At 51.8% G+C, this 13687-nt stretch overlaps 2 protein-coding genes across 2 annotated transcripts in view; one reads left to right on the plus strand and one right to left on the minus strand.

Moving 5' to 3' along the window:
- Positions 1 to 7130, plus strand: part of LOC104512660 (ankyrin repeat and SOCS box protein 3-like) — a gene marked incomplete at its 5' end in the record, with an annotated part of 11103 nt that extends 3973 nt beyond the window's left edge. The window contains 3 exons of the mRNA XM_010155721.1: positions 2110 to 2361; positions 3178 to 3311; positions 6862 to 7130. Of these exons, the coding sequence (XP_010154023.1) occupies positions 2110 to 2361; positions 3178 to 3311; positions 6862 to 7130 (655 nt within the window). The remainder of the gene's footprint in view (positions 1 to 2109; positions 2362 to 3177; positions 3312 to 6861) is intronic.
- A 696-nt stretch (positions 7131 to 7826) lies between these two features.
- On the minus strand, positions 7827 to 9968 carry MALL (mal, T-cell differentiation protein-like). The gene is made up of 4 exons (XM_010155719.1): positions 9867 to 9968; positions 8612 to 8779; positions 8182 to 8310; positions 7827 to 7889 (listed from the first exon to the last, which is right to left on the minus strand). The coding sequence occupies exons 1-4, from the start codon at positions 9966 to 9968 to the stop codon at positions 7827 to 7829; spliced, it is 462 nt and encodes a 153-aa protein (XP_010154021.1).
- Between the last annotated feature and the right edge of the window lie 3719 nt (positions 9969 to 13687).

Below are 13687 nucleotides of genomic sequence, written 5' to 3' on the forward strand. Positions count from 1 at the left end.
CGCGAAGGCTGTCGCTCTGCAGGAAAAATAATCAGGTGTAAGAGCCCTACTCCGAGGTGTGTGTGTATATACCATGTCAGTGAGGTGTTCTTCCTGTCCCGACCATTGATACTTGTTTTCCTTTCATCCAGAAGTTTCTTCTTCCTTTTCCTGTAGGAAATGAATTAGTGGCAGAGAGGGCGATTGCTGTAAAAGATCTAGATGTCGCTGTCCCCAGGCTCCCCTCGTGCTCCTCCCAAGCTGATTCACTACACACAATGACTTTGGAAGGACTGAATGCTGGCACAGCTCAAATCGAGCAAGAGACTCAAATCTCGGTCACCTCTTGGCAGTTCTCAGCTTTGCGTCAGTGTGATACACGTTTTAGCTGGGAGCAGTTCGCTGATGCTGCTTTATGCTTTACAACAACAGAGAAATTTCATGTGGGAGGGAATACATCTGAAAACCTGTGTTTTTTTCCCTTCAGCTGATTGCTGCCTATCATTTAATATTTTGCCAGAATTCTAGGTAGGTCACCCTCTGTAGACACTCTGTCTTGGGAATACGAAGTGATTAAGGTAATGCATTAAGGAAAATATCTTCAATAAAGGCTTCTAAATCTGAAAAATTCAGATTCTCACAGAATCATCCATGTGCGTGGATCAAAATTTATTGCTGATGTGCTGCCATTTCAGTTAATGAGGTTTTGGTAGTAGTGAATTTAATCCCCTCCCCATTAAAAAGCACTTCATCCAGCAGACGCAAAACCACAGCTTTTTGGGGCTGGCTTATGTTCAGGAGCCACGATTTCAGTTTCTCACTCTTGCCTCTTGTCTCCCTCGTGGGACCTGCTCCAATTTCTTTTTATTTAAGGAAGAAAAATCAAAACATGGCGTATTTTAACAGTTCTTAGATTCCAAAAGTTTGTTCCCTGTGGCCATTTTTTAGGCAAAACACTCACATTTAGAGGATGTGCCGTGGTGCCCCGAATCCTGTGAACATTGAGGCTTGTACACAGGTGTGTAGAGGATATTTGAGAAAGTATTTTTTAGGTGAAAGCTTGTTATAAATGGTGGGTTTGAGGTGTTGTACTTTTATTTCCCTCCTCCCTGCATAAAGCTGTTGAAAGGATGATCTTTCCTGTAGTGAAAACACTAGCGTGAGTGAGTTTATCCTGCTGCAACTAACAGGGCTTATTTCAAGAGGGGAAATCAAGGACACAATTATTTTTTAAATAGTGAAAGTAGGTCCCAGTGGCTGTGCCTGGTACAGCGTCCGGTGTCTCTGGCCGGGCTGCAGACGATTTTTTAATCACTTGAGGCAGGAACTCCCCCGGCTCCACGTGGCACACGTGAAATCACGCAGCACAGTCGGAGGCAGAACGCGCTTTCCGCTCTCTCCGTACGTGACGCACCACGTGGGCAGTGAAGCAGCGCCTAGGAATTGCTGGTTGTCGTCGCTGACCCCTAGAAAGTTGTCTTTAAAAACCCTTGGACATCATTTTTCCTGTTCTTAGTATATACTAACACAGGAATTAGTATATACTAAATCATTGAGGAAGGGATGCAGAGCAGGTAACTACTAAAATGTGCTGCAAACGAGGCAGGTAACGCGTCTCACCACTTCTGTGAAGTAACACGCAACCTAATTGCGGACTAAAAGTCACACGCTAATTATCACTCATCATCTCATTCATTATCCTATTACCATATTATAATTGATCATCTGATAACATTATTTTAGTAACATTGTTCTACAGCGTTTCCAATAGTCCAGTTGGTTGCGGAGCTTCCCGCCAACACGGCTGGATGTAGGTTAAACCCTCAGCGAGTGTGAACTTCCAGCAGGTCCCTGAGTTCTGGGGGGGCAATCGTGTGTTGCCTTCGTGTCTTTATCCCTCTGCTGCCTACGGCGTGCTGGGAAGGTGGAACCTAACCAAGTGGGCACGGTGTTTTCCGCTTACGGCATGTTAAACTGGTGCTTTACTACCCCGGCAGGCTGGGGTTTGCTGGGGTTTGGGGGGCGTTTTGGTAGAAGAACTTTGCTTTCTTGGAGGTAAGAAGCAGAATGGCAGATACTTTCTGGAGGAAAAACTAACAGGGTGTCCTGTTCCTTGTGTGCTGTTTGTAGGTTTTTTTATTTCGTCGATGTTTTCCTGAAATACGGGATCACCTTACTTGGGATTAATCTGGGATATTGCCTTGGCCATGAAAAGTTTACGTTGTTTCAGCGCTTCTTGAAGCTGGGCTGTTCGCTGCCTTCTGGGGACCAGTTACCGGAGTTCCTAAGTTACGCGGTGAAAGCGCGGGGGGAGCACAAGGAGTGGCTGCCCTATCTGCTCCTGGCGGGGTTTGATCCAGTGCAGTTGATGCGCAGAATCTGGTAAGCAGATGGTATCATCTCCTTTACTTAATTACGGCGTGCTAATCGGCCCGATAGAAGGCAGAGCTGGGCCAAGGCTGGGAGGAGAGGAACCGGGTGCTGTTAGAAGTTGCGTTAAACAGTGATGTAGCAGAAATCCCGGTCTGATTTTGGGGTGGTTTTCCGTTCTTCCACAGACAAATAAGCGCTTGGTGATGGTTTATATTTAATTAGGCAAACAGAATTGAGCTTAGAGTCAAAATTATGAAGCATTTATATTTTCCTCTGTTTTTTTTCTTATCGGTGAAGACGACACTTAGACTTTACTAGCGTGTGCCTCAGCTGTTAGCAACGTGACGTGAGATGTATAAACGCGTCACATACGTGACCTAACGCTGTGAAAGCAGCAGGATTTTAAGGTGTATTTAAATACTAATTTATAGTTCAGATACTGTTACAATATCATGGTTAAGGTATTGTCGGTCGTAACTGTAATGCGCTGGAGTCTTGACCCCTTATTAAAATGTAGGTGGTAATTGAGTAAGAAATTAGTGCAGAGGTGAGTGCTGCTTGTTTCTGAGGCGTTTAAATTTCAGAGCAGATAGTTTTTCCTTACGGTATTTTTAGAAGGAATGGAGGAAGGTAACATTACATTAGTAAAGGCTTGTGCTGCCAACGTGACTTTGGATTTCACCCTAATGGTTTCCTGTTTCTGGGCTCAGGGTGGAGGCTGTTACGGTGTTGTTAGAAAATAGCAAAGCTTTCTCTACCTTGTTTCCATTATTGTATTTATGCTGTTGTGTCAAATGGTGGTTTATGGGAGTTTCTGTTATGCAGGATTTTCTCTGTGAGCGAGAATGTCCTTAATTTCATCCTGGAGTTCACGAACTGGAAAAGACTTCCTCCAGCTGTAGAGCAAGACCTTGCAGACTACAAGGAGAAGTTCACCTGGATTCCCAAGAGCCATTTTGGTAAGCAATACACTTAGGAACAAAACGTCTCTGCGTATCCAGGCTGCCCAGGGAAGCAGTGGAGTCACCATCCCGGGAGGTGTTCAAGGAATAGAATCACTGAACGGTTCGGGTTGGAAGGGACCTTAAAGATCATCCAGTTCCAACCCCCCTGCCATGGGCAGGGACACCTTCCACTAGACCAGGTTGCTCCAAGCCTCATCCGGCCTGGCCTTGAACACTTCCAGGGATGGGGCAGCCACAGCTTCTCTGGGCAACCTGGCCCAGTGCCTCCCCACCCTCTCCGTGAAGAACTTCTTCCTGATATCTAATCTAAACCTCCCCACTTTCAAGTTAAACCCATTACCCCTTGTCCTGTCACTACAGGCCCTTGGAAAAATCCCCCCCCAGCTTCCTTGTAGCCCCTCCAGGTACTGGAAGGCTGCAATAAGGTCTCCCCGGAGCCTTCCCTTCTCCAGGCTGAACAAGCCCAACTCTCAGCCTGTCCCCACAGCAGAGGGGCTCCAGCCCTCGGAGCATCTTTGTGGCCTCCTCTGGACTCACTCCAACCAGTCAATATCCTTTGGATGTTGCGGAGCGTGTAGATGTGGGGCATGAGGACACAGTCTAGTGGGTAGGGTAGTGTTGGGGTGATGGTTGGACTGCATGATCTTACAGGTCTTTTCCAACCTGTGTGATTCTGTGATTCTATCCCGGCTTCCAGGCTGTAAGCGGGAAAGGGCTCTTTGTGCTAATGCACGATGGCAAAGAAGCTTCAGTAGTCGATAGACGTGGCTTGTCCAGAAACTGGGGAGCAGACATAGCAGAAATACTGACACGTATTTGTTTGTTGTCACTCCCGTAATCAAAATGTGGTCAGCCGAAATGATTCCATAACTGGTTGTCCAGGAAAACACCAGTTCTCACTCGTTCGCCCTTCGGGAAAGCAGCTTTAACATACAGGTCGTGCTCTGTGCATTGGAAAATTGCACCCGGGTGTCTTGGTTAGCAGCTCGTGCGAAGGCAAATCCTTCTTTAAAAGGGTCTGTAATCATTTTTAAAATGTCAAAGTGATGATGTTATTTAATAGCAGCTTCAGAATATTAGAAGCTAATTGGGATATCGGAGTTAAAGCAAAAAGGTTTCACTGGGGGAAACTTAGCTGAAGTTCTTTCTCTGGAGTTACACGCTCGCTGTACTTACCCTTCTGTACTGAACGACACAGGGCCCTGCAGTTAGCCCTACACATCCCCTGGGAATAAAGTCAATGGAGAAGCCGCTCCAGGCGCGCCTGGGGGCGCTGGTGTTCTGTGTGGGGAGAAGTTCTAGACGTTCCCGTAACGTGAGGTCTGCGTGTGAGCGAAGGCGGGTTCGTGCATCTCTTGGCACAGCTTGTCCCGGGTCAGGTTATTTAGCCACATGGTAGAATATTTGGCATCATGCCAGCTGAGGCGTGCTGTCATTTAATACTTCCCCTAAAAGTGGGTTTCCCTTGTCTTATTTTGTTGCTTGATTTACTTTGTTACATCCTTCTGGTCCTTCTTGGGACAAGAAAGGGGATTTGGTGGTCTCCAGGTTTTCCTTCCAACCATTGTTAGTGGGAGTCTGCCAGTTACTGTGAAATTGGTCAGAACCTATCTGTATTGCTCTAGAAAAGCTTTCCTTCTTCTGCAACCGAGTTGTTCTGTGCACAGTAGTAGCCACCGAAGTGCCAGCACCTACCCCGGCGTCTCTCAGTGGCAAGAGAACCTGCTGCTAAGCACTCAGCGCTGCTTGTTGACGGCAAAGCACTCCAGTCCTGCGGACTTATTCCCGACAGGACTGCAGCCTACGCTACCCAGCATCCTTCTGCTACCAACACCAACAGCCTACGAAGAGAGGCAGCTGGGGGCACAACTACTGTTGCCCTGGGATTTGACCTTTATTTAAGCCCACAATCCAATGCAAATAATCCCTTTTTTGCATCAAATCCCTCTATTGAATATCTGGCAGCGGTGCTGGGATGAGGGTTAACCTCTCGTCATTGACAACCATGACCCAAAGTCCCCTTTTGGGTGGAAATGAGGGAATTTTGCTGCCTCAGCGTTTGTACTCCAAGAAATCTCAAACTGTGTTTTTCCAGCCCACGTGTAATAACAAACCCTGTTCCCGATCACTGCGATCCTGCTGAGACCGCTCCAAAGGTGCCTCGCACCCTTTGGCTACCACGTTAGTGTGGCTAAAACTACGGCAAGGCGCAGAATGTTAACGATGAAGGTAGGCAGGAAATTATCCCATCAACAAAAGGCCCTTGATCGGGGAAACCAAGCGGCTGAGGCGAGTTCCACCCACAGTCCCTTTGCAAATCCCAAGGAAGCCTGATCTGCCAGGTGCTAACGGGAATGGTCTAGCCCGTGTAGACGGGCAGGCACAGAGCCATGCCTGCCCACTGACACCAAACCAGAATAACAGAGGTGTCCACGCCCTGATTCAACTGCATGACATCCTTAATTGCAACGAGGCAGTAGGGCTTTCTGCAGTACCCCTGCTCACTCGATTCATGTAGGATACGGAGTATTGCATTAGTAATAAGAAGGGAATCGGAAGGCTGAACTCTTTAAAAAAAAGCTGTGGTCTGGAGAAGGCTGACTGCTTGGTTTCACAGAATCGCTGAGGTTGGGAAGGACCTGTAAGTGTGTAGACGTGGCGCTCCTCCAAGGAGCGTGTAGTCACGGGCTTGAGGACACAGTCTGGTGGGCAGGGTAGTGTTGGGGTGATGGTTGGACTGCATGATCTTAGAATCATAGAATGGTTTGGGTTGGAAGGGACCTTAAAGATCATCCAGTTCCACCCCCCCTGCCATGGGCAGGGACCCCTTCCACTAGCCCAGGTTGCTCCAAGCCTCATCCAGCCTGGCCTTGGACACTTCCAGGGATGGGGCATCCACAGCTTCTCTGGGCAACCTGTTCCAGTCCTTCCCCATCCTCTCCAGGAAGAATTTCTTCCTGACATCTAATCTAAACCTCCCTGATTTCAATTTATACCCGTTACCCCTTGTCCTGTCACTACAGGCCCTTGTAAAAAGTCCTCTCCCAGCACCCTTGTAGCCCCTTCAGATACTGGAAAGCTGCAATGAAGTCTCCTTGGAGCCTCCTCTTCTCCAGGCTGAACAAGCCCAATTCTTGCAGCCTTTCGTCATAGGAGAGGGGCTCTTGTAGGTCTTTTCCAACCTGTGGGATTCTGTGATACTTCTAGACTTGATTTTCCATTCCTTGCCAGGTGGCACGAGCCTCTCTCCCCCCCAGGCAGGTGGCTGTTCTGGGCTGGGTGATGGAACTTTCTGATTAAGGATAAAATGCTGCTTCGACACTTTCTTCCTAGAAATTGAGGGTAGAAATTTTCTAGCTCCTGTAGGGAATTTCCGAAAATGCTGATCCTAGTGGACAACCACCCTTGGCTTTTGAGAACTCGCTATCTGCCAGAGCGACGGGGGGAGTGGGGTTCAGGTGGGATCCAGCCAAAGCCAGTGACCGTAGGCAGGCGCTGTAACCCCGTGGTGTCCTGCTCACTGACTTGGGTTTTTCACTTTCAGCCGTCATCCCTTCCCTGTCTCATCTCTGCCGTCTTGAGATCCGGTCCATTTTAACGAGCCAACGCCTGCGATCGGACCGGTTTATCCGGGAATTGCCTCTGCCGGCGTGTCTCCAGGATTACCTTCTCTACTTAGATGTACTGCGAGTCAACGCTATCCCAGAAGCGGAGGATTATCTGGGGCGGGGAGAGGAGGGAGCTCCCTCTACCAGTTGCTCCGGCGCTGAAGATGCAGAGAGGAGGGACGCCTGTAAAGCCAGTGCGAGGTGACTGTAAATAGCTGTCCGTAGGAATGACTCTTTTCACGCTCCGGTTTCATACTTTATCTAGAAGTTTGTCGCAAGTCCTACGATTTCCGTGTTTAAAAAGTCTGTTGTAGCTTTCTGAGTCTGGGAACACTTTATGGTTTTTGAAAGGGCATTTTTAACTCTTACGGAATAAAACTAGCTTGTTCAACGATCACCCTGACAGAGCGGTTGAAATCTGCGTGGTCAGACACCGGTAGCAGAGGCTTTATTCTAAGGACTGCAGATACCAAATGAAATTACCATTAAGTCAAGGAACACAATCTTGTATTATCGCTATGAATTTGTGAAGGGGTGATCTAGCTGAACCACAAATAGGAAAATAATATAGGGAAGGAAATATTTTGCTGAAGGAACAGTGATTTTCTTTTTTCCCCCCTTTCCTTGGTCACCTGTTATTTGGTGGAACGTCGGAGCAGGAGGCTGGCTCAGGGCCTGCACCCCATCCCCTCCCCTTGCGTGGCCTGCGGGCCAGGCGCGCAACGTCCCCACAGCACACGGGCACGACACCGCTGCCCAAAACATCCCTCCTTCAGGGAAGTGACAAAGTGACTGTCCTCATGGGGGGGTGATGGGGACAAGGCAGGGACACCTCGCTGGAAGACAGCTGCCATCCCTCACGCTGGGGGAGCCTGCGGAGGTGAAGACGGTGCCACTGGGCTCACTGGTAGTAGATGCTGAAGGCGTGGAGGATGTACAGGAAGGTCGTGATGAAGGCGAAGAACTGTACGAGAGGAAGAAGAGCAAAAGCTGGGGTCAGCTGGGAGGGTCTAACCCCCTCTCCTCTCAGCGCTCGACCTGGGGAGACATCTCCAGCCTCAAAGAGGCAAAGCCTCCAATTTCCAAGGCTGTCCCTGAGCTGCTGGACCCCAGAAGCCCACCCTGGCTGCAGGATGCAGCAGAGCCGAAGCTCTGACCAGCGTGATGCTGCTGGCCTTGGGCTGGCTTTGCTGCGTCTCCTCGAGGGGGGAGCTGGGGGTGTTGGGGCCTGCCTGGGGCGTTCTGGGCCGACTCACCGACGCAGCGCTGTTGAGCTGGTAGTACAGCGGCGAGTTGGGGCCGAACTCGGAGCGGATGGTCGCGTTGGCTTGCAGGACAGCCGCGCTCATGTACAGAATGGCTGTAGCGCCGTGGTACAAACTGTCCTGCAAAACAAGGGTGCGGTGAGGATCAACACCTGCCCGGGACCGTCCTCTTCCAGTTTACCAAGGAGGAGGTCCATCCTCTGCACTGAGAGTGCTCGAATGGGACACACCCTCCGGAGAGGGGCCAGCACCAAATCCTTGTACCCTGCCTAACCCTCGGCACAGCACGGCCCCCCTGGTGTTTCCAGTCACGTTGTTCGCAGAAGGCTCGCGGCTGCCCGGCTGACCCATTGTCACCCACAGTGGCCTTGCGCCCGCGCTGCTGCTGCCACCACCTGCCCGTGTCCCAGCCCCTCCTTACCAGCACTTTCCAGTTCTCGCTGTTTCTGTGCAGGCCGAAGAGGTAGCTTAGGAGGAGCAGCAGGGAGACGAGGCAGGAGCTGAGCGACACGTACATCACCCATCCCTGCAGCAGCGGGAAGGAGACGGAGGTAGCAGCGACGAGGATCCACACCCAGGTCCCGCAGAGCTGCCAGAGTCAAACACGGGCACCTCCAATGAGCGTGGGATGGGGAAAGCCCCTTCTCCTCCCTGAGTCCCTCCCGGGGCAGCCCCAGCAGCCATAGGAAGCCCTGGGGCAACATGGACCAACCTCCCAGAGCATCCTTGCACAACAACCTGGCATGACTTTCCCTGAACACTCCTGGGAAATATTCCTTCAGAGAATCTCTTTGAGAAGGGAAAGGTTTGCTGCCGCCTCTGACGCAAGGAAACATCTCACCCCGAGGGCTTTGGTGGAGAAGCCAGAACGTGTGCTTTTACCTGGGAAACGTGAACGGCCGCTTGGGTTCAGCCCTGCCCGTGCCTTAATCTCCTGGGCCTGAAGTCACAGCATGAGGAAGTCTCCTCCAGACTCCACGCACCGGCCCAGAGTGAATCCTTGCTTCTGGATCCACCCAAAATATTTACTGCGCGCAGATAGCGCATGGGGTTAATCAGGATTACCTCCGCGCTGCCCTGTGCTGCTCCAGCTCCGGTGGATGAAACTCCCCCAGCGTCGCAGCCGGGAGCTGAGCTCACCAGCACGGGCAGCTCATGGCCAAACCCAGGCACAGCGCTCGCTCCTGCCGAGCTTGGGTGGCGTGGGTCGCCGGCACCGTGTCACGTATCAAAGTACACAGCCGTTATCTCAGCCAGGCCCACCGGATGCCCTCTGCACCCAGAAGCAATTGAGGGATTCATGGAATGTCATACTTTACAAGACACCCAGCTACCTTCAAGCCTTTGCTTAATACGGAGAATGGAATTCCCTTGGTTTTTCCAAGCAATTTTCCAAGCAATTTCTATGCAATAAGTAGAGCTGCTTCTGCCCCGGAGGAGCCGGCAGCTCTTTGGCCCCCCTCCGGCAGCTGAAACCCCTCGCCCGGCCTGTGCACTGGAGCCGCAACGTGCCTGGTCTTCAGGCTGCTCCCACACAACCCCTGTGGCGCAGACCGCCTTTGCCCAGTCAGAATGAGCTACGAGATGCTGCCCTCGGGACCGTTTTGGGGGGCTGCTCCCCCAGCTTCAGAGCCGTGAGCGGGGTGCCGTAACGCAGCGGAGCTCGGCATACTCACTATCTCCGGCAGGATGAAGGCGTAGGGGACGGTTTTGAAGACGGCGGGTCCGGAGGGCAAGGCGGGCTGCGTGGAGGCCGCGGGGGGACACACTGAGGCCATCTCTTCTCAGCTTGACACCACGACCGCTCCCGGCTCAGCTCCGCTCGCGTTTCCCTGCGCCGCCCCGCTCCCGTGCTGGGTTTTAACCGACACACCCGCAGGGACGTAATCGCAGAAACCAGCCCGGGCTGGCACCGCGCCGCTTCCTCCGGCTGAAGGAGCCCGCGGCAGCCCTCTGGTTAGTGTGGATGGCTTCACCCACCCTGCTGCCGGAATGGCAGCGGGACCCTGGCCCTGCCACCGGCATCACCCCCCTTAAGGAGGTGGGGGCTGAATTCCACACCACGCCAGGGCAGAAACATTCCCCGCAATCCAGTTTTCCCCTTGGCACACTTCCAAGCCTAGAATATTTTCACTTCCACCGTTGTTGCCTCCTCCCCTTTCTGTTCAGGTTTCTGCTCTGTCAGACTCCCCCACCGGGCACATCCAGCCTTCCAACACTGGCTGCCAAACGTTCTTTACGGACAACATGACGCGCTGGTAAAGGACGGGAGGGTTTGCCTGCCTCCTGCTCGGTGCCCGGAAAGGCCTGAAGGACAGCTGCTGGGACAGCTTTGACTTCTCCCTCCTGGCAGTGGCGCTTGGGATAGGACAAGCGCAGGCTGTTTTTTCCAGAGGACTCTGCCTTGGCACTAACTGGGGGGATGAAAGGCTGAAGGTGGCATCTCGCAGCCTAGTGCGGTCGTTCCCCCTAACTCGGGCAACGCTCTGCGGCAGGAGGACACGATATCCTAGTAAGATACCGTATCTCTCTCAGGAGAGCCAAGTGATGCCCTAGGCATTTGCCTTCTGTGCCAAGCTCTTGTGCAATACAGAGCAAAGATCAAATCCATGATGTTCCTCGTTTTCTGAGGCCAGGGGGAAGTCTCTGGAGGCTCCGGTTTACACCTGCTGTCAGCAGGAGCTGGCTGCGGGCTCCACGCAGTGCGCGGTGGTCTTGGAAAGACCTTGGTTTAACCCACTTCACACCTGATGACCAGCCCCTGGCTCAGACTTAAATCCCCGTCCGTCACCATGCAGAAAGCATCCACACAGCCAGCACCAAGGAGAAAGCGGATGAGTAATTTCCCAGTGGGAGCGGGCAGTTCGTACAGCCGGCGGTTACGGACCGCCCGGGGAAAAGAAGCCTTTAACGTCCTGGGCCACCTGAGGAAGATGCCGGCATAGCCGTGCGCAGGGGAAAGGCAGCGTGCCCCCAGTTCTCACCAGCTGCTGTTTGTGTTAGGTGGGTCAAGCACATTCCTAGTAACCCAACCTTTTCCTGAGAGAGAAAGAAAAGCAGCAAAACGACCTAAATATGGAGCAAACAGGTGTCCACAGGGTTTTTTCTTAACCTGGCTGACCTTGCTCAGCAGCATTCTTCAAGATCATTGCTGTTTTCCTTGCTGTTACCCGCCTACTGGGGTCCTGGGACAGGGAGTCTTTTGTTCCCCCTGATTAACACAAAACTGGAAGTAAACTGGAAGCTGAGTGTGAGGAGGAAAGCGCTGCCTCAGCATTTGCTCAGCTTAGGGAAAACAGAACACTCAACGGTGGCTACATCAGGTACAGTGGCTTCATCAGGTACGTGTAACAACAGACAACCACAGCCTTGTCTCGGAAAATTTAAAGTATAATTTCCATTAGTCAGAGAGATAAGTCTCTCAAAACGACAGTATGTTACAGTGCTCGTTACGACTCGGATACTTTCCTTTCTGTAAGAATTTATCTGCGTTGTTCTGTTCTTCTACAATCCATTCATTCTCCAGCATTGTTTTTCCTCACTTCTCCCAAGAAATCGTAAGCCAGCTCGGCGATATCAAAGGCTTTGTGAGTGTTTTCCGACGACAGCAGATACTGAAGCGCACCGTCGTTCTCTCGGCTCTTTTTCAAAAAGTCAGCAATCGCTTTCCAGCGAGACGCTTCAGACTCTTCCTCGGCCCACTTGTATTCCGGAAGTAGAGTGGACCAGAGGAGAGGGAGGACAGAGTCGTGGTACACCAGGACAAACAGGGACTTCAGGAACTCTCCATCTCTCTGCAGAGAAGAGTATTTGACAGTCCTTCAGTGCACATACGTGGTGTTGCCAAGCACTTCTCCAGAGGAAGGGGAAAAACCAGGCAAGAAAACATTCAACCAACCCCCAGTTCCCTGGATAACAACGGGAAGAGGTTGGACTTTCCAAAACAGACATCAGTTAGCTTGGATGAGCCTCAAACTCCCCACTGAAACTACACCATATACGCTACGGATCCACAAACCTCCTCTCCCAACCCACCTCCTTTTCCAAACGCCAGCAGCCGTACGCAGCCAAACCCTGCCTGTGTTCCCAGAAAACAGCAACAGTTGCCGACAGCCCTGTCCAAGCTCATAGGGGTATCTCCAGTTCTTCCCAAAACCACCAGCTGGGACAGCTGTTCCCTGCAGCCTCTGCAGCGACAGGCCCTGTGCTGTGGCCGCTGGGGAAGCGCTGCCTCCTCCCCGCCTCGGAAGCCCGAACTCCACTCTCCACAGCCCTAGGCAGCGCGTGGCGGGAGGTAAGGCCACGCCGCAAGCACCGTTATTTCCCACCTGACAGGACAATCGGTGCGTGGTGAGAATTGCACCCTTCCCTGTAAAGCCCAGTTTGCAAAACCCAGAGACTTAAGAATCAGCCTGGTCAGTTATCCAGCACTGGAAATCCCAACTGCTTGGTCAGTTATCCAGCACTGGAAATCCCAACTGCTTGGTCAGTTATCCAGCACTGGAAATCCCAACTGCTTGGTCAGTTATCCAGCACTGGAAAATCCCAACTGCTTGGTCAGTTATCCAGCACTGGAAGATCCCAACTGCTAGAACTAGACAAGATCCACGCGCCTCGTTTTCCAGACGCACGCTAAAAAAGCCCTTTGTGCAAGGACACGCACAGCACTGCCTCCTCGGAAAAATCCCTGAGCCCCGAGGCCCTCCCAGAAGGGCGAGCGCTGCACCTGGCATCGAAGAGCCTGCGTCTCGGCGTCATGTAACCGTGCGGGGAGGAGTCACACTTGGCCAGGCAGCAATCCTACCGTGGGAGTGGCACATGACAAATCAGGTAAAACTGGATGGTTCTGGGATGCTGAGGAGTTACTAATTCTTTCAGCAGCTCAGCTTGCATGGTGGATGAATGGCCTTGAAAAAGCAATTCTGACTCAACGGCGTTTTGTTTGCAGAAATGGGGCGATCTCGTGTATCTACTCAGTCGCGTGCACAAAATCTCCTGCTGCTGCTCCCAAGAAGTGTCCTGGATCGAGAGCCAACGCCTTTCTCGCTCGGTTACCTACAGCTCCTCTTTGTCCAGAGGCCGGCAGGCAGGACAAGGTGTGGGTAAGCCTGATGACGTGGCCAATTCAGTCCTCCTCCAGCCGTCCCCTCGCCAAAATGGGAGATGACAACTGTCTGAGCGGGCAGGTTTGCAGAATTTGGGAGCCCCTTTCCACGCAGACTGTGGGAGGACAGGAGCTCAGGGCTCGGAGGAGGAAAGATTTTGTGGACGTTACACAGCCCCTTCAGTGCTAGTGGAAAGCTGTTATCAGCCACATGCTGGAAGCACATTGTGGAAGGGAGTCACTTCAGGTGTGAACCTTTAACAGCTCCACCACTAACAACCAGACACAAACACTGACACAAGAAGTTAGCAGTTAATTTCTTATGCCTCCTTCTCCTAGTTACTGTTATGGGTAAGAAGTGTTAACAGCTCACAGAATCATAGAATCACAGAA

Source organism: Eurypyga helias, unplaced genomic scaffold, assembly GCF_000690775.1.
Source record: "Eurypyga helias isolate BGI_N326 unplaced genomic scaffold, ASM69077v1 scaffold12977, whole genome shotgun sequence".
Lineage (NCBI taxonomy): Eukaryota > Metazoa > Chordata > Aves > Eurypygiformes > Eurypygidae > Eurypyga > Eurypyga helias.